Raw genomic sequence first — 20,826 nt, 5'->3', positions numbered from 1 at the left:
TTGAAAGCTGACAGCTCTGTCTGGCGGGACAGTCACATTTTGCATTCCATGAGGACGTTATTGCCTCATTATTCCATGTGCAAGCATCCGTGCCATTTTTTTTTTTTTTTTTTAATTCAGACAATTGTTTTTTTTCCCCAGCATTTTATTTTTTACTCAGTAATTGGGAGTTTTCCAACGTAGCAAAGTAAATTACTTGTGTCAAAACGTCCTTGAGTAAAAGTAAAATTACCTATTTTAAAAACTACTTTAAAAATTACAAATTACTCATAAAATCTACTCAAAAACTGTAAAATCTTACAGTAACTTGAGTAAATGTAATTCATTACTTTCAACCTCTGCTTCGTTATAACAACCATAAAAACTCATTGTGCAAGTGTGTTGGGGGGGGGGGATTATGTAAATTATGTTATGTTTTTAATAATCTCAATAAAGATCATTGGAGTCAAGTGTTAGCCTGCCTGGAGTCTAGCTGGTTTGGAGATGTGGACTAGAGCTAATTCCACTCATAAAAAAACAACTCAAAAGTTTGATAGAAAAAAACATCACGATTCAGGCCTGCTTTTCTGCATTTAAGGCCTGGCCAGATGAAAATGAATTTTCAAGTTTATCAAAATATTCGACAAGATAATGTGAGAGTGTCTGTATGTCAGCAGAACCTCCGTAGAAGTAGGGTGATGCAACAGTACAATGACCCAAAACACTGGATTAAAAAAAACAAATTCTCACTTTTGGAGTGGCCAAATCAGAGCCCAGATCTCAGATTCTATAGAAAGACTTGAAGAGAGACGCACACTTAAGGCATCCAGAGAATATGTGTGAGCTAAAGCAGTTCTTCAGGAAGATTGCACTAAAGATATTCCTGAATGATGGTCTGATCCACAGCTACAGAAAGTGCCTAATTGAGGTTATTACTGCTTTCACTCTCTACTACCGCTTTGAGTGTTGAATGATCGTGTTCAATAAAGACCTGCTGTGTTGTTTTAGGCACATTATATTTGTTAATTCCCTTCACCTGGATGAAGATCAAATCACATTTTGACAAATGTACGCAGAAAAAAAAATAACTTCTGTTTGTGTGTTTTTAGCTTTGTTTTTTTTTTTTGGGTGCAGAACTATGGCGTCACATAAATGTCAACAATCAGGGGCGCAGGGCGCCGAGTGGTCCAGCGGTCTAAAGCGCAGCCACTATGAGCAGGAGGTCGCAGGTTCGAACCCCAGCACATGCAGCACTATGGTGATGTCTGCAGCACAGGGCGTCTGTGAGCTGATGTATCAGAACCGAGTCACTTTCTTCCAAGTGCGCTGTGATGCTGCTCGGCAATGCTGCATCAGCAGCAGCTCGAAAAGAAGAGGTGGCTGGCTTCACATGTATCGGAGGAAGCATGTGCTAGTCTTCACCCTCCTGGTGGGTTGGGGCATTACTAGTGATGGGGGGAGTCCTAGTGAGTGGGTTGGGTAATTGGCCGTGTAAATTGGGGAGAAAATGGGAAAAATAAGAAATAAAATTATAAAAAAAAAAAATCAGGGGCGCAAGAATAACAGGTGAAAAAAAATTAACCAGCGTGTTTTAACATTTTGCATGTGTAATTGAACTTCTTGCGAGCGCAAACGTGAAGATCACGAGCAAAAAAAGGGAATTGTGTGCGCACTGAACAAATATTGCTCTCGAGCTTTCGGGTGTTTATTTTCCTCTCAAATTCACAGCTCTCCTCGCGTGCCATGCGAATTACCTGTGGCTTTTGTTTTTGCTTGAGTGAGGCTTTTGTATTCCAGAAAGCAGTTTAAGTTAAGTTCTACTCACTGTACCACCACAACACACACTAACACCTCATACACCACCACCAGGCTAATCAGTGTCATTATGTAATGCGTGATCTATGTATATTACTAAATAAATACACATCATTTATTATTGCAGTTAATGGAGACATTTTGTTCTTTGTTTATTTTTTTCATATCTGTCTCTTTATTCTTTATTTCCAGAAAAAAATTCCCAGACAGAACTTTAGCAACCAGAATTGCAGTATGATGAAGCAAAAACACCCATCTCGTCCTTTCAGGAGTCAAATCTGTGCTACAAATTTACATCAGTAATATACATTAGCATTTTCACACTTACAGCCCATTGTAACCTGAACAGCAGCCACTGTGAATGAGTGAGCACCGCAGTCACTGTTATATGTGTTATAAATTAATATTCATCTGTCCCAGTTCTCCACACTCAGCACAAAATATGAACAGTTTATGAGGAGGTCCATCTCCACCAGGCCACCTTCATGCGATCCCAAACTGCTTCTAAAGTGTCAAACGCTGGACGAACATCTAGGATGGTGTGTTTGGACTCCTGGCCCCCATCGTAGTAGTCTATAACGTATCGGACCTCTTTTCCACAGCGGTCAATGATCCAGTCGTGTCTGTCAAACGGCAGCTCATGCCTGCAGGAACAGTACAATAAATTACTATAAATAATAATAAAATTATTGCTACATTTCCTTTACACATTTAGCAACATGCTAGCTGTGACCCAACAACAGATATGCTATACATGCTATAGCCATATTTTTTTTGCATTTTGTGAATGTTTATTTAAGAGTATCTCACTGAAGGTGGATATATGACAAGAATTATACAAAAATATAATAAATATAACAAAATTATAAAAACAAAACAAGACAGTATTCAAGAAAAAAATAAAGAATAAAGTGTTATAATGGTAGTACATTACATTTGGCAGACGCTTTTGTCCAACAATAGTCAAGTACAAAAGTAATAGAAGATTAAAGGTAAAACATTGTTATATAGGGCCTAAAGGAGGCAGAAGGAAAATTATGGGATAGAGAAGTGAGGGAGGGGAAGAAGGAAATGAGGTTAGAAGTAGTTAGTGTGTTAGAGGTGTTAGGAGAGTAAGTGCTCTTTAAAGAGCTCTGTCTTCAGGAGTTTATTAAAGATAGTGAGATATTCTCCTGATCTGGTAGTAAAAGGTAGTTAGTTAGAGGTGTTAGGAGAGTAAGTGCTCTTTGAAGAGCTCAGTCTTCAGGAGTTTATTAAAGATAGTGAGAGATTCTCCTGATCTGGTAGTAGAAGGTAGTTAGTTAGAGGTGTTAGGAGAGTAAGTGTTCTTTGAAGAGCTCCTGATCTGGTAGTGGAAGGTAGTTTGTTCCACCATTGGGTAGTAGAAGGTTGACATAGGTTTTATAATTGTTTTGGATGTGACCCTCAGTAGGGAGAGTGAGTAGGCCTGTAAATTATATTAAGAATCTCAAATAAAGAATAAAGACCTCACTATTTAAATGAGAGACAGAAATCTAACTCACTAATGAGCCATGGAAAGTTAATGGAAAAATAAACTGTGCTAAATTTAATAGACGGCAAAAAGTGTCTCATCCAGAGTCTGACTCACCCCATCCAGTGACGAAGACGAGCTCTGGGAGTGAAATCTTTAGCTTTACCTCCAAACCTTAAAAGCGAAGGCCCACACGGACATTCCCTGCAGAGGAGCAGAGTCAATCAGTAGTGTTTAATAAAGTCAGGGTAAATCATGAGACAACAGTTTACAATCTTTCCTTTTCTTTTTTGAGAAACTAGTACTAGCACCCCCACCCCCTCGTGCTCCTCCCCCCCCTCGTGCTTCTCAGGCAGCAGCAGTCTGTCACTCACACAGACACAGAGACAGCGCTGTGTATGTACTTCTTGTGTCAAGAATCAAAACACTGCAACATGACGGGTTTAATTTTATTTCCTAAGTGACATCACAGGTCCTGCGATGTGATTATTGCGCATGAGCACATTACGATGACTATGCTTAAACAAAATATTATGCAGCCCTAAAAAGAATGGGTCTCTCTCAGGAGCTCAGTGAACTCCAGTGTGGTACCGTGATAGGATGCAGCACCTGTGCAACAAGTCCAGTCGTGGAATTTTCTCACTACTATAAAATCCACACCCAACTGTTAGTTATATTATTATATAACACAGTGGAAGTGATTGGGAATGAGCAACTCAAACACAAAGCAGTAGGCAATCAACAAGCAGACAGTGGTGTAAAGCAGTGGACAGCAGTCTGGGTTTGGTGGTTACCAGAAGAATGGTACTTGTCTAACAGTACAGTGCTAAATGTAAAGTTTGGTGGAGGGGGGGATTATGGTGTGGGGGTGATTTTTCAGGAGTTGGGCTCAGTCCCTTAGTTCAAATTAAAGGAACTCTTAATACTTCATGTGTATCAAGAGGGTTTAGATAATTTCATGCTCCCAAATTTGAGTAAGGAGTTTAAAGGAGGCCACTTCCTGTTCAAAGATGACTGCACACCAGTGCACAAAGCAAAAGTCCATAAAGACATGAATGAGTATGTTTGGTGCGGAAGAACTTAAACCTAGAAACACACTCCTAATATACTGAAGTTTATAGGCATGTGAAGGCAGGTAAGCGAATACTTTCAGTAATATATTTTATTATAATACAATAAAATAAGGCTGTAGTTTTTATTTTTTCAGGCCTATACTATAATACACTATTATACCTCACAAAATTCAGGGAAATACTACGTTTGTAAAATCAGTAGTTTAATCTTAATATAAATGCACAGACTAACTGGATTTCCACAGTAAAACTTAACCCTTTAAACCTCAGCCTATGTTCGTGTTTTTTCTCCGTTTTTGTCAGTTCATCTTTCACTTATTATAACACAGTTATGTTAGGAGACATGCTATTATTTTTCTTTATATCAGAAGACATTGAACTGCTCAGAAATGTCATCATTTGAGCTGTAAATGCTTCCAGAATTTGTACATCTTCATGAAACTGATCATGTTTTGATCAAAAATTTATTTTTTTAATGTACAAACCTCAAATCAATATATACAATAGTGTTATTTTCAGTAATAGTTAGAATAGGGTGTATATTAGTTGAAAGTATAAGGAATTCTATGATATTTTAATGGTTTATTACTGTGACAGAATACATGAGCAGCACCAGGCAGATTTATTTTTCTTGATTCTTACCTCTAGGAAGCAGATGCTTGACAGTCATAGCAGGTTAAGAGTTTATGAGACTAAGAATAATTTGGGCCAATCTGGACACTACCAGGCTTTATTTCAATGTTATTCTCAAATATTTTAGAAGCACTAGAAGTATATATCATAGCAGGGGTGTCCAAACTACGGCCTGCGGGCCATTTGCGGCCCGTTTCCTTTTTTGGAGCGGCCCGCGAGGTATTTTAGAAATAGAATGAAAGTTGGCCCGCTGTTAAGCAGGTTTTTATAATGTGAGATTCAAAGTTTGAACGCTAGGTGTCAGAAACGGGCCTAAAAGCGTAGAGACTGTGCAGTTTTAGTGCAGAAAAATGGGCCAAAGAGTCTAAAAGCGGAGAGGGTGCGCATTTCTAGCGCAGAAAAACAGGCCAAAGAGTCTAAAAGTGGAGAGGCTGCGCAGTTGTAGTGCAGAAAAATGGGCCAAAGAGTCTAAAAGTTGCTGTAATTAAGGAGTTTAATATTAAGAGACATCATGAAACGAAACATCAATTTAAAAAATCTTAGTTTACACAACACTGTCAAAGATAAAGATAGTAAGTCAAGTAAAATGATGTGTAAATGAAAGTAATCAGGAAAATGTAATATTTAAAGTGGTATATTTCATTATTTGTTTTATTACAGTGTGGCCCGTGACTTCAAAACATTTCTCCTTCTGGACCCCAACAAAAAAAAGTTTGGACACCCCAGTATTATAGGCAAAAAAAAATGAAAAAAAAAAATATATACAATTTTTTTTTTCTCTTTTTTTTGGCGAATCAGCGCCAGCAACGACATCATGAAATTTAAAGCAGAACCCAGAGTGAAAGTAAACACATGGATTATGGTGTTTTGAGACAATAAATGGCGTCATAATGAAAGAATAAAGCATGGAAATATGGAAATATGAAGGTAAGCCTATTCTTTAGGTGTATTTTACAAAAGATTTTTTGAAAACACTTCAATTCAGCGTGGGGACGGTGCTATTTTTAGAAACAATAGGGTTCCCTGTTTGTCACAATGTATGAATCATATTGGTGCATTGACAAATTACTGAGTAATTAAGCTGTATATACAATGCACCATTTTTGAGGCAAATCGCGTCAATGGGGTTCTAAGAGTTAAGAAAAAAAAACTATAGTCACAAACTTTCTCAATTTTCCAAGCTTTCCAAGAAACTCAATTGAAACTTTAGTTGAAATACCTATAATGAATTCCCACATTATTTCTGCATTGCATCAAATTGACCTAATATGAGACTTACTTTAAATGCAGCGCCTCCCATCTCAGGATCTCCTTCCACGCCTGCTCATTGTTCTGGTTGTGGATCGTAATGATGTTGCTCATGTCTTTCTGAGAGATGTCTTGCTCTCTCCAGCGCCACCTGGGGGATATTTAAGCAAAGTACAGTTTGTTAAGAAACATCAGCTTTAAATCAAATTTACACAAACGAACAGAAAAAAAGTTCTGTTTCTAGGTGACACACACTATACTATATTTAATCCATATGTTTGTGGACACCCCTTCTAATAAATGCATTTAGGTATAGCACCAGTCAAAAGCTTGAACCACCTTAAATTAAGTGGTTGTTCTTTATTTTAAAAGTTTCTGCATTGTACATTAATAATAGAGAGTCTTCCAATCTATGTAAATATATATATATGTTAAACAAATATTTTATATTTTATATTCTTCGAAGTAGCATCTTTTGCGTAGATTACAGTTTTGCACACATTGGCTGGATTTTCTCAGTCAGCTTTATGAGGTAGAGTCACCTGGAATGTTCAGCTTTCAGTTAACAGCTGTGCTGAACTTATCAAGAGTTAATTACTTGAATTTCTTGTATCTTAATGTGTTTGAGAGCATCAGTTGTAAAGTTGTGAAGAGTTGGTATACAGTGAATAGCTCTATTTGAGTAATGATCTAATCCATATTATGGGAAAAATTACTCAAAAGAAAAAAAGATTTTACGAAATGAAGGTCAGTTAACCTGAAATATTTCAAGAACTTTAAAAGTATCCTCGAGTGCAGACACAAAGACCGTCAAAAACATTATGATGAAACTGGCACTAATCATGACCACTCCAGGAAAGAAAGAGTTCATCATTTACCAGCCTTAGAAACATAGAAACCGATAATAGCACCCCAGATAACAGCACCTAGATGTACCTAGAGTATATATATATATATTTTTTTTTACTTTTAAGTTACTACTAAGGGTGTACCATATCGTATCGTACACGATAATATCATCAACATTTTTAAATATTGTGAGCGATATTATACCTTAAAATATCGTGCCATATCACCCATCCCATTTCCCATTTATGTATCTACTATAGAGAGATTATATCTGTCCAGTATCATTTTTTTACTTTAATTCTGGATATATGGAGACATTTGGAGTGCGCTATTATTAGCATCATGACATTTTGGGTCATTGACTTTTGTTACAAATCTGAAAATTCTTGTATTTTTTTAATATCTCACTTAGGGGTGTGCAGTATTATATTGTATAAGATAATATATATATATTTTTTTCTTGCAGTGTATATTGTATTTTTGAAATAGTGTTTTGTCATATCGCCAAGAGTATCGTTATCGTTATAAATACCATAAAATATCGTGATATTATTTTAGGGCCATATCGCCCACCCCTAGTACTACATTATTCATTATGTGTTCCTTCATAGTCTCAATGACTTCAGTATTCATTTACAATGTAGGGGGAAATCTCTAGTGCCTGAAGTGAATAGTGACTTCCAGTAGAATAGGACTCTATGGCGGTGTATACGCTGCTATTTCTTTTAGCTCTATTAGCCTTGTGGCTTGTAGCCGTCTTGTCTGATTGAATACACCGCAGATGTAAATGGTTTAAACCAGCACTGTAATAATTACTCACCCTTTTCTCAGCATAGCGTTCCAGAACATCTGCTCTGAAGGGTAGACCCAGTTCTGTTCGGAACCACCGCGCGGGATATTCGACTCCTCCCTCTTCACAGACAGATCAAAGGGCTGACCGGCTGAGGGCTGCTGGTTGGGTGGAGGCATCTGAGATAGACAGTTAAATTAACAACAAATTACAACAAATAAATATTTAACCTACATTTTATTTTAATATTACTTAGAACTTAGAACTGGTTCAGGAATTTCATTTGGAAATCTATTGCAAAAAATGTTCTGTAAATGTGATTGCAGTCGCAGTTCTCTCGTGCTTATAGTGGGGAGTTTTGCTCTAGACAGTTTGCTCTAAAGGATGGGGATTAACGATAAGAAAGATTTTCTTTTGTTCTCCTTTATTCTCTTCTCTAACTTTCTGATTAATATCTCTCTTTTGATCCTGGTCCTGCTATAAAGAGGTGGCAATTGTGGAGTAGGGTTGTGCCGATGGACGATATTATTATTTATATCTAGGTTACAGCTTGTCTTCGTTTTTTTTTCTACATGTCTGTATTAATTTTAAACAGAATAAGCCTGCTCGTTGTGCATTGGGAAACTCAACCAGTGTTGGGCACGTTACTTTGAAAAAGTAATTAGTTATATTTAGTTACTAGCTGAGTTACTAACAGAGTTACCCCACTAAAAGTAACTAGTTACCAGTAAAAGTAACTATTGAATTACTTTTTTTCTCGCCACTTAAACAATTTACAAAGGAAAATAAATTATGTAATTTCTATTATTATTAGAAAAATAAAAAACGAAAATAAACCCAAAATGTTGACAAAAATATAATCTAACGAATTTCAAAACATAGAAACGAAAAACGTTAAAATGGTATTATTATAACATAATATCACATAACAGCTGGATCAAACAGTTATAAGGATTTAGCGTCAGTCATAAGGAAAGCGTGGGCGGCATTGCGATTAAAAAAAAAAAAAAAAAAAAAAAAGTTTTTAAATAAGGTCCTATCAAGTGTAGTTAAATGTATGGTATTAAATTCACATATTTACTGATATTTAATCAAAAGAAATCAGGCAAAATGCGCCGCGCCGATGCGCTCGCTCACTCGCTCTCTCTCTCTCTCTCTCTCTCTCTCTCTCAGCGCAAAGCTGAATTCAGCACAAGGCTATAAATAATTTAACAACTCAGTTTAGCAGTTCAGTAAAATAAATTAAGATGAGTGAGGACCTGTAAATTTAATCAAATACTGTCAAATATAAAGGATAGGTTGAGGTTTTAGTGAGCTGCTTCAATTATTTGAAACTGAAACTAACTGAAACTGATATTATTCTGCGCACTAATAAAAAAAACCTTTGATTGTGTTTTAAATGAGTTTAAACAATATCATTGTCCATCGCGATGTTTCACTGTAAACATCGTCATCTGCCAATTAAGGAGACATCGCCCAACCCTATTTAGAAGTTTTGGTTCAGGAATTTCATTTGGAGATCTGTTATGAAAAAGGTTCTGAGAATGTGATTGCAGACGGGCTCTCTCGGACTTATAGCGGGGAGTTTTGCTCTAAAGGACGGGGATTTACGATAGGATAGATTTTATTTTGTTCTCCTTTATTCTCTTCTCCACCTTGAGTTATATCTCTCTTTCTCTCTCTTTATTTTGTTCTCCAACCCCTCCAAGTGTCAAACTTTAAAGAGAAGATTTTCTGGTTCCTAAATGGTATCAATTGCGTGTTTCGCACAGATGATTCACTTCACTAAGTGGAAAGTGTAGGGGGGGGGGGATTACTGCAGTAAGTGCTGAAGGTTTACTGATCACTGCTGTTAGAGACGCCAGCGATGCTAATATAGCCATTTAGATTTTTCACTTTATTTTAGACTTAATGTATAAATAGCACTGTTTGCTTTATGTTTACTTTTTCTTGTTCCTGACCTGAACTGAACATATTTGTGGCACTCTTGCTTAATGAATTAATTGATTTTAAAAAATCAACCATATTCTTTGCTTTCGAGAGTTAAGGGAAGTATTTGGGTCCCTTACACAATCCTAAGGGAACAGACAAATAAGGGAATTACTTTTATTAAGGGAAATTTGATTTTACATGTTAGGAGTTATGACAGTTATCTCTAAGGTACTGTCATGAGCAATGTCAAGGTGTTTTATGCAACCGGGCACTGGCCTTTAACTTCACTGTTGTGACTTTGTTCTACAAATATACTAGTTTTTGAGTCACTATTAGATAACCAAAGTAGCTCATCTTTTAACTATTGTCATATTTTGTCACGTCCATCTTTGTAAGTACACTTTAAATATATCAAGCCAATGTAGTGCTATAGAGAATAAGGCCCGTTTCTTTTTATGGATTTTTGTTTCTTTTTTTTATGTTTGTTAGGTTAAGTTAGTCTTTAAAGATTTTAGACTTTTACCATTTTTTTCTAAAAAACAAAATCACTTTGGCTTGTATTTCTGTGGCTGGTATGTTTTTTGGCCTGGGGGCAAATGAGTGAGAGAGGGTCATCCTAACTCCAGGCCATAACAACAAATCAGATGTTGAAAGTGAGACATTTTACCACTACGTAAAAATATTAACTTAAAAACTTGATGCCACAGCACATTTCAAAAGATATTGGGACAGGGCAACAAAAAGCTGCTTTTAGGTGATGTTGACATTTATACAACAGTTAGTTCCGACCTCACAATCTGATTGGTTGAGAAGTGATCTAGCCGTGATGATATTCGTGATAACATCACGGCCTTCTCACACTAAACTTGTATCACTCCGCGGACGCGTTGCAGAGTAACGGCGTATATACACAGGACACCCGCAGCAGCGTTAGCTTAATACAGGCTAGCGCTCAGGCGCAGCACGCTCGCCCGCAGCCCGCAGCACTGACTCATCTTTCGTGGAAAAAAGGGAAAGAAAATCGCTCGGTTGCTGCTGTCTGACAGCCAGAACGCTAACCAGCCATGCTAGGCTGAGCTAAGTTAATGCTGAGCTAAAGCAAACTACGCTAACCTAACCACAGTTCAGCCGGCTAGCTAAAACCAACACCACCCAGCAAAACAAGCAGAAATGCTTAAAAAATGCGCAGCGTTCACCTGAAGACGACTCCACGGAGCAGGAGAGGAGAGTATTAGCGTTATTTCACGATCCTTACATTACCATCTTCACTTATTCCCAAGTTTGATTTCAAGCTAACTTTCGTGTTGTTAGTCTGTATGAACCATACACCGTTTTGTAGTTAAGTTTCAGTTCTGTTACAGTTGTGGTGGAACTACTTTTTGGCGGAAGGCACAGTCCATATTAAAGCATATTCAAACTGAATTTCTTAAAGTTCTTTGATTTATTTTGTTTATTCATTTTGTAAAAAGAAACTCTTGTATTTAAGCAATAGAACACTCGAGGTCGTGTGTTATCGCGAATAACATCACGGCTGTGATGATCTACAGTACTCGCCTTCGGCTCGTGCCTGCGACCGGATCACAGCCGTGATGTTATACGTGATAACACACTCCCTCTCGTGCTCTATTGCTTAAATAGCACCGTCTGTATTATCTGGCTTTAATTAACTCAAATTTGTGGATTACAGCACAATGAACTCTGCTCACAGACAGTAATGACTTCTGGAAGTGTTCCTGAGCTCATGCAGCGATTTTTCTTTTTTTTGTACCCAGTCATGTTGCAGCAGTTTATATTATTAGTACCACTCCAGTATCAGCCTTTTGCTGCCCTGTTCCAACCACTGGTGTAGCAGCAAGAGAAGACCAAGCAGACAGTTGTGTACCATATTTGCAGGGTTGATGTCAGACACTGGCTGACTGGATCCTCTGGCAGCTTTCACTGGACACTCCACAAATTCGTAGGCTCTGTCTTGATGTGCCGGAGCATCAGGAATGTTTTTTGGAGGCTCTTTAACTGATGTACTGTGCATTGGACACTCGGGTGGAGGTGAACCTAAGACAGATCATATCACATTAATAAAAGATAAATAAAGAGGTTGGATCATGAACAATGTGGAAAAACATCACTCAGCACAGTACATAGACAAAAGTATTGGGACACATACTCATCCACAGTTTCTACTGAAATCAAGGGTATTAAAAACAGTTTATCTTGATTTTGTTTAAATAAATGTCTCCCCTCAACTCAACCCAACTCCCTAACTCATCCCATCCAAACGGACGACGTCTAAGAAATGGGGATTTATCTGTGCTATTTCAGTGTAGAGGTTTGGGAGAGAAGTTAAAAAGCACTTTTAGCTCCACATTAGCTCCTGTTTTACCTTCTTTGGCCTCGCCCTCACCTGTCTCACTGTTGCAGGTGGGCAAGGGTCTTTCCCTTCTCGACCAAACTCTCACACGCTGGGTTAATTTATCCTCAGGGAGATTATTTTATCTCCGGGGAGATCTCAATGGGGCTCAGTCATGATAAATTCCTTTGCCCCTAACTCATCATCAGTTGAAAAACAGTGAAAAAACTCATGGCCAAGAACATGTAGCCTAATAATTCTATTTTATTACTTTAGTTTTATCACAGTTTTAGCTATATTTAGTTTATTTACAGTATAATATAGATTTACTTACATACATATAATTTTTAATTGTCTTTATTTTTAAATAGTACCAGTCAAAAGTTGAACACATAATCTCATTCAATGTTGTTTTATTTTTTTTTTTTCTTTAAATACTGAAGTCACCCAGACTTTGAAGGAACACATAAGAAATAATGTAATAGCTTAAAAGTGGCAGTATTATTAGGGACCAAATATTGTGTTTAATGGTACCAGTGTGCTAATATATGGTAATAATTGTACCAGTAAGCCTAATATATTCATTTTAAAAACTGTGGTGTTGGGAGTTCTTCTGGCCACGTCACGCGTCTTTACATACTTGCATCACATGAAATAGGATCCGGCTCAGTTTTACTGAATGCGAGCGGCTGGTGGAGCAGTGGAGACTTCAGAAGAAGAGGAAACTCAGAGCTCAGTAGCTCATTTGTTTGCAGTGACAACTGCATATAATAACTCTCTTACATCCTCTGAACACATTTCCCTCAGCAGTTTCTGACTAAGCTCTCTCTCGCTCTATCTCTCTCTCTCTCTCTCTCTCTCAACAAAACCTGGAATCAGATTCATCCGCTCTGAAAGGAGACCGCATCACACCTGCCCTGATTAAAATTATTCTTCCGCACACTCGGTGCAATTACCCATTCTCACCAGAGAGGGCCCTAAATGGAAAAACTTACGGACATCAGCAGAAGTGTTCAACAAAACAAAATACTCTGTGAAGCATTTAGGTGCTCTTATCTGATGTTCTGTTGACTTGTGGTTTCTGATTCTGGTAACTCTGCTCAATGTATCCTGTGCAACAGTGGAAATTCTTGCTCTTCCTTTCCTGGGGTATTCCTGATTAGTGCTAGTTTAATCATAACATGTTTGATGGTCTTTGTGACTGCACTCGAGGATACTTTCAAAGTTTTTTTTAAGTTTCTGACCTTCAGTTCTTAAAGTATTTTTTTCTTTACTAAGTTAAGGTAGTTGCTGCCATAATACAGATTAGATAATTAATAGAGCTATTCACTGTATACCTGTAATTCTACCTCTTCACAGCTTTACAACTGATGCTCTTAAACACATTAAGAGACAAAAAATTATAGTAATTAACTCTTGATGAGTTCAGCACAGCTGTTAACTGAAAGCTGAACATTCCAGGAGACTCTACCTCAGCTGAAGCTGACAGAGAAAATCCAGCCAGTGTACAAAGCTGACATCTAAGCAAGCGGTGCTACTTTCAAGAATCTAACATAAAAAAACTTACTAAATAATGTTTCTTCATAGATTAGATAAATTTATTATTAATATACAATGACCAACATGTTAAAATAATGAAAAAACACAGAATTACAATGTGTCCAAAGTATTGACTGATCCTGTATGTGTGTATATTATCTGTATAATAATAATTGTGTAAAGATGTTTTTTTAACTTTTAGAGTATTTGTTAAAAAAAACAGCGGACTGGGAACTATTTTACCCTGCGGAAAGTTAACAGACCGTAATTTTTCATCCTTTTTATCGTGAAATATAAAAAAAACAATTTTGTGATAATGGATAATCATTATAATAAACGCAATAAAGCACTCGAGGTTCGTGCTAATGTGTGATAATAGTTCTGGTGTACTGATCTTCAACAGCAGCACACCACTGCAAATATCTCACACTATAGCGCAAACGTCGAGGGCTTGTGTATTAGTGCTTAAATAAGGGGCAGGAAGACTCACTCTGTTTGGTGTTCTGGTGCATGGGACAGCCTGGTGGTGGAGCCTGGGCTAGCTCAGACATCACAGTGCCCTGAGCTTTAACTGTGTCCAAAAGACTTGGCATAGTCTCAGCCAACTCTTATCCAAACAGACAACCAACAAAGTCACAGGAGGTTCTAAAACAGAAGACAATGGAGAAATCACAATTAAAACCCATACACAACTCAAACAATAGTTTCAGCACAGAATAAATAAGCTTTAAAGCTTATTTCAAACTTTTTCTTAAAAAAAGACACGTAAACATGTAGCTACGCATTTTGACCTCCTAGTACGCTTGTACAATTCCATGTTCTAAAGTACGCATATCGGTTTATCTCCCATTTCCCAATGGGCAACTTTGGCCAGTTAGCACGGACGCTAATCAAGCAAGCTCCCTATCAGGCCATCTGCTACTTTCATCCCCTACATTTTCCTCCAAAATGTCGAAACATCACTGTGCTCTGGCGCGAACTCACTCTCTCTCTCCCTCTCACATTCCTTTTTTACTCTCTGTATCTCTCACTCCCTGTCTATATCTCACTCTCTCTGTCTCTGTTACCCTCACACACTCACTTATTATCTATATCACTATATCTTACTCACACTCTCTCCCTGTATCCCTCTCTTACACTGTATCTCACTCACTCTCTCTCTGTATCTCACTCTCACATTTTGTATCTCACACTCTCACTATCTCTCTCACTCTGTATAACACACTCACTCAATCTGTATCACTCACACTCTCTCTGTATCTCACTCACTCCCTCTGTCTCTCTCTCACACTCTCTCTCTGTATCTCACTCACTCCCTCCTTCTCTGTCTTTTTTTTGTATCTCACTCTCTCACTCTTTCTCTGTATATCTCACTTACTTTCTCTCTCTGTGTCTCACTCTCACACTTTGTATCTCACACTCTCACTAACTCTCTCCATCTCTCTCACACTCTTACTCTGTATAACACACTCAATCTGTATCTCACACTCTCCCTCTCGTCTCTTTTTGTATCTCACTCACTCTCTCTCTCTCTCACACTCTCTCCCTGTATCCCTCTCTTACATTGTATCTCACACTCTCACTCACTCTGTCACACTCTATCTTTGTATATCTCACTCTCACATTTTACTGTTTCTCTCTGCTCTATCTGTGATGCCCAGTTTCTAAAGCCAGACTGTGCTCACTGAGTCTGTACATGGTGAGGATCTCCCTCAGTGACCTCTCTCTGATAACTGTGAGGTATGGGGCTAGAGTGTAATTACGATTGAGGGCTGTGTAGCACTGCAGTTTGGATTGTTGGTGTGTAGTGTTGGGTTATGATTTGGTTGGGTCTGATGTTCTGAGTAATTGTGCATCTCTCTCTCTCTATCTGTTTATCTATCTATCTGTCTATCTATCTGTCCGTCCGTCCATCCATCCATCCATCCATCCATCTGCATGTCTGTCTAGCTATCTGCCTGTAACTTATATCTGTCTACCTACCAGTAAAGCTGGTGTTGATCAGGGTTATTCAGCAGCAGATATAGTGTTTATATGTGTATTTATATTATTATATCAGAATATTGTTTATTATGTGAAATTAGCTGCTGAATGTTACACAAGAGTCCTTGCCGGAGAGAAACACAGCACAGTCCACACACACATAGCAGATCAGCAGTCTGACCTCCACACACCTCCACAGTCCTCCACTCCTCCACAGATTATCTAGCGTACCTTCCCCCTGCAGGCAGAGCCCGGGCTGAGCTGTAGATCTCTAAAATCCAGGTTAAACTGAAGTTCAGCTTTAATTAAAGCTCAGGATCTTCTCAATGTCGCCACACTCACACTGCATGGATCTCTCCTCTTCTGCTGGTTTTCTGGAGGCACACGTGACTCTGAGTCTCTATACTGCCTCCTGCTGGACTGGAAGAGTGGAAGCAAAGCTTCACCAAGGCTGTGTCTCAATTCAGGGGCTGCATCCTTTGAAGGACGCGGTCTACGAAGGTGTATCCTTCGAAGGATGGGTAGGCTGCGATGGCAGTACTGAAATGGGACAGTGTAGCCTACGGAGTATTTCCTGTTTGCTGTTTGAGATTCTACTAAACTAAAATTCAACTAAAGTCAGAGCTGAGAAATGAGCCAGAGATTTTGATTCTAGCTTTGCTTTAGACCACAAAATACCTAATTAATTAATAAAAGTATTATGCTATATTTGATATATATATATATATATATATATATATATATATAAATACTATATATATAAACTAAACAATACTTATAAATAAACTGAATAATACATTAATACATACACACACACGCATAAATATATATATATATATATATATATATATATATATATATATATATATATATATATATATGTATGTATATATATATATATATATATATATATATATATATATATATATATATTAGTTTGTGTAAATAAATATATAAGTATGTATATATCTATAAACTACATAAATACTACATAATACAGCCGAGTCCTCTGCTGACACCGCCCTTTTCGTGCTGAAATAAGCCGGCGCGCAATGAATCATGGGATACTGTAGGCTGTGAAGGATATACACATTCAAAGGAGTCTTCTAAATGGGACAGCCTAGTCGCACCGCGGTGAAGTAATCGGCCTTCAAATGAGTCCTTCGAAGGATGCAGGATGCAGCCCCTGAATTGAGACACAGCCCAAATACTGAACATTTCTACAGCAGGATTACTACAGACCCTCAGCTTTAGCCTTCCAAAGCTGCTAAAGCATGAGAGGACCATATGAGCGAAGCTGTCCATTGACTTCCATTCAGTTCAGGCAGTTTTTGAAACAGTAATAAAGATATTTTTTTCATCCGTTCTTGATAATATCATGACCCATATGTTCTCTTTTACAGTAAAATTACTTTCTGTCATTTGATCCACAAGTTTAACAATCTTTCTATAGCTCAGAAAGGATGAGAGAAGGTCCTGACCAGCCATTTGGGACCCCAAGCTAATAGACCCCACCACATACCACTACAATTGTGTAGCAACTATGAAATGAAATAGACTTAAAAAGAAATCTGACATTTATAATGATTTGTATTTATGTATTTACACAGACCTAATATTTGTAGTTTAACATAGCAGATATATGCAATCTGCTGTTGAAGAATTCGACAAATGCACCTGAAGCTCACTTTCACTCATTCTCTTTATCTGACATTTTATTTTGGAAATATAACTAAGACCAAGACCAAGATTGAGGCAAAATAAGCTATTTTTTTGCAGCGAGTTCAGACTTACTGCAACTACAAAATAACAATACACAACTTATTTCAGTTATATAATAAATATTGTCAAATATAAAGAATATATTGAGGTTCTGGTGTGTTTATCTCAGTGTCTTTATTTGCTCAATTAACTGGCTCTGTACCAGGCTAGAGTTAATCTATGGCTAGCCAGTCCACACTTAGTACAGAGAATGTCAACCAATCAGCACTCAGTAGATAAAATGCCACCCAATCAGCACTTAGTAGCCAGAATGCCAACTAGTCAGTTCTTAGTAGAGTCAGAGTACTAGCCAATCAGCTCTCAGTAGACAGAATGCCAGACAGTCTGCGTTCAGTAGACATGCCAGCCAATTAGCACTCAGTAGCACTTATTGCCTGCAAATCAGCAGTTAGTAGCACGTAGTAACCAGTCTGCACTTAGCAAGTAGACAGTGTCAGCCAATTATTACTCGGTAGCACTGATTGCCAGCTGCCAATTATCACTCAGTAGCAATGATTTCCAGCAAATCAGCACTTAATATCTAGAATGCCAACCATTCAGTTTTTAGTAGACAAAATGGTGTTGTGCCGATTCTGTCCGCGAAGCGGTAGTCGGATTCAGCAGCGGATTCGGCACAAGCGCGGCGGCACCTCGCGGTCCGCGGTGTTAGTTGTAAGCGCTTGCGCTAGCCGCAAAATACGACAGAAAACACTGAGGGAGCTGCAGGATTATGTATGGGACTAGAATATGAGCATGAGGAGATAAAAGAGAAACTTTACCTGTGAGTAGCTCACACCAGAACAAGCAAATCTCTCTGTCTCTCTCTCTCTCTCGCACGTGAACTCCTCCGCGTTTGACTTGCAGCACTGTGTTTAGCTGTTCTTAAAAATCTTTTAAATTAGATAATAGTTCTATGCTTCTATGTTTCAGTGTTATTTAACATAATTCTGATCATATTTCGCTCATTCAATCAGCCCGAAAACAGACAGTTTATGGGTCGGGTCGGGTCAAGCTCGGGCTCATGATGACAGTTTATGGTTTGGGTCAGGTCGGGCTCGGGCAAAAACGTGCACGGGCTCGGTCGGGTTGGAATTTTTGGGCCCGATCTAACCTCTAGTCAGAATGGCATACAATCAGTACTTTGTAGTCAAAATGCCAGCCAATCATCAATAAATGGACAAAATTAAACAGCTTAGGACGCTAGGTGTCAGAAACGGACCAAAGAGTCTTAAAGCGGCGAGAGTGAAGTAGTAGCGCATACACAGGAAATTTGGCAGTGTTAAATCAACACCATAAGTGTTAAATTAACACTGAGAGTGTAAAGTTTAACACTAATAAGTGTTGATTTAACACTAACAGTGTTGATTTAACACTGCCAAATTTCCTGTGTAAAAACGGGCCAAAGAGTCTAAAAGCGGAGAGAGTGCAGTTCTAGTGCAGAAAAACGGGCCAAAGAGTCTAAAAGCGGAGAGAGTGCGCATTTCTAGTGCAAAAAAAAACGGGCCAAAGAGTCTAAAAGCAGAGAGGGTGCGCATTTCTAGCGCAGAAAAACAGGCTAAAGAGTCTAAGTGGCGAGAGTGTTCAGTTGTAGTGCAGAAAAAGGGCAAATGAGTCTAAAAGTTGTCGTAATTAAGGAGTTTTATAAGAGACATCATGAAATTAAACATTAATTTGAAAAATCATAGTTTACACAACACTGTCAGAGATAAAGATAGTAAGTCAAGTAAAATGGTGTGTAAATGAAAGTAATCAGGAAAATGTATTATTTAAAGTGGTATATTTCATTATTTTTTTTATTACAGAGTCTTTGGCCTGTGACTTCAAATATATTTCTCCTTCTGCCCCCCAACAAAAAAAGTTTGGACGCATATATCTGTGCAGTGTGAAGCTGCTTTAATACACATACTGCTTTTAAACACAGTGTTTTCAACGGGATGTGCAATCAGTGGCGCAAAAAGGGGCTATGCAGCGTATGCGACGCATAGGGGCGCTGCACTAGAGGGGGCGCCAAATCGATGCCGGAAAATTATTTCTAGTCGGTATTTTCTGTAAGAGCTGTTTGTTCATGTATGATAATACACAGGGGCGTTTCCTGGCCTGCGCTTCCAGTAGTAATCGTTTCGCTCAGCTCAGCTGTATTATTAGCAGTGATGGTAGTAACAGCGTTATAATAAACAGCGTTATTAACGCCATTACTTTTTTCAGTAAGGAGTAATCTAACTAATTACTCTGACTGTAACTATAATACCGTTACCATTTCCGACACCCCATTACTGCAGGTTACTTTAGCAGCTCAATGAACTTATTTTTTACTTCGCGCATACAGACAAAGGGCCCTATCATACATCCCGCGCACGCGTCCTTAAAATAGCGTTGGACTGTTGGAATATATTAACGCCGATGGGCGTGGTGGTCTGGAAATGACGTGTGTTCAGGTACATTTCTGGCGTGTTTCTATCTTGGCGGCGGAAAAAAGCTTTGCGCGATTGCTCACGCTGCGCCCTGCGCTCCAAAATACCCCATATCATCACTTCTTTACCACAGAAAAATAAACCTCACCCACAGCCTTCAGCAATCAACTATAAAAATAAAATATACTTAAAAATCTGCACAGTAACTATAAATTATTATTAGTTATATTTATTTCTGTCAGTTATAAGGATTTATATTTATGTTTAGTACACAGACTAAATAACTGTAACTATAACTGTAGCAGACAGGCATTCTGCTGTTTAAGAATTTCAACAGATGCTTATTCTCACTCAAATGCTGGAGTTTTTGAAATAGAAAATTAAAGCAGAAAAGAACTTTGACTGAATAAATTTATTTAAGTTAACTTTGCTATTATTTAACTGAATTTCACTTTTATTTCTGAAAAATAAAGCACATTGTCACCCTGGCGTGTTGTGCTGCCCGTCAATTATATAAAACTTAAAACATTTGAAATACACAGAAATATAAAGCTATATGTTAGCATTCATTTCTTATCACCAGGGCAAATTTATTAAAATATTAAATATATTAATTCATGAATTAAAATCTCGTCCAGAGCTCTAAAATGTCAGGCACGCAAAGTGGTGCAGTGGCGCAGCGCAGAATAACCTCTGTCTTCTAAAAAAAAAAACGTTTTAATAAATAAGGTCGGACAAGTGTAGTAAAAGTCATGTTATTAAACTTACTATAGCCAACAAATGTATTGATAATTAATCAAGAAAAATCAGGCAAAATGCGCTGCGCCTCTCTCTCTCGCTCTCTCTCTCTCTCTTTCACAGTGTGGAGCTGAATCCAGCGCGAGGCTATAAATAATATACAACTCAGTTCAGTTAAATAAAAATAAGTAAGGACCTGTAAGTTAATCAAATATTGTCAAATATAAAGGATAGGT

At 37.9% G+C, this 20,826-nt stretch overlaps 1 protein-coding gene across 3 annotated transcripts; it reads right to left on the bottom strand.

The window, feature by feature from the left end:
• Positions 1-1,908: 1,908 nt before the first annotated feature.
• Positions 1,909-16,070, bottom strand: LOC103031157 (holocytochrome c-type synthase). 3 transcript variants are annotated; one of them, XM_049467152.1, is made up of 7 exons: positions 15,872-16,070; positions 14,188-14,342; positions 11,694-11,863; positions 7,910-8,058; positions 6,272-6,391; positions 3,404-3,490; positions 1,909-2,438 (listed from the first exon to the last, which is right to left on the bottom strand). In XM_049467152.1, exons 2-7 carry the CDS (start codon positions 14,288-14,290, stop codon positions 2,246-2,248), a joined length of 822 nt encoding a protein of 273 aa, XP_049323109.1. In that variant the 5' UTR covers positions 14,291-14,342; positions 15,872-16,070; the 3' UTR covers positions 1,909-2,245. The 3 variants fall into 3 exon arrangements, with proteins under 3 accessions (XP_049323109.1, XP_049323108.1, XP_049323111.1); XM_049467151.1 differs by having other exon boundaries at positions 15,912-16,069; XM_049467154.1 differs by having other exon boundaries at positions 16,023-16,041.
• Between the last annotated feature and the right edge of the window lie 4,756 nt (positions 16,071-20,826).

Source organism: Astyanax mexicanus, chromosome 18 (genome assembly GCF_023375975.1).
Source record: "Astyanax mexicanus isolate ESR-SI-001 chromosome 18, AstMex3_surface, whole genome shotgun sequence".
NCBI lineage: Eukaryota > Metazoa > Chordata > Actinopteri > Characiformes > Acestrorhamphidae > Astyanax > Astyanax mexicanus.
The sequence above is the reverse complement of the archived record's forward strand: the minus strand, read 5'-3'. Positions and strand labels throughout refer to the sequence as shown.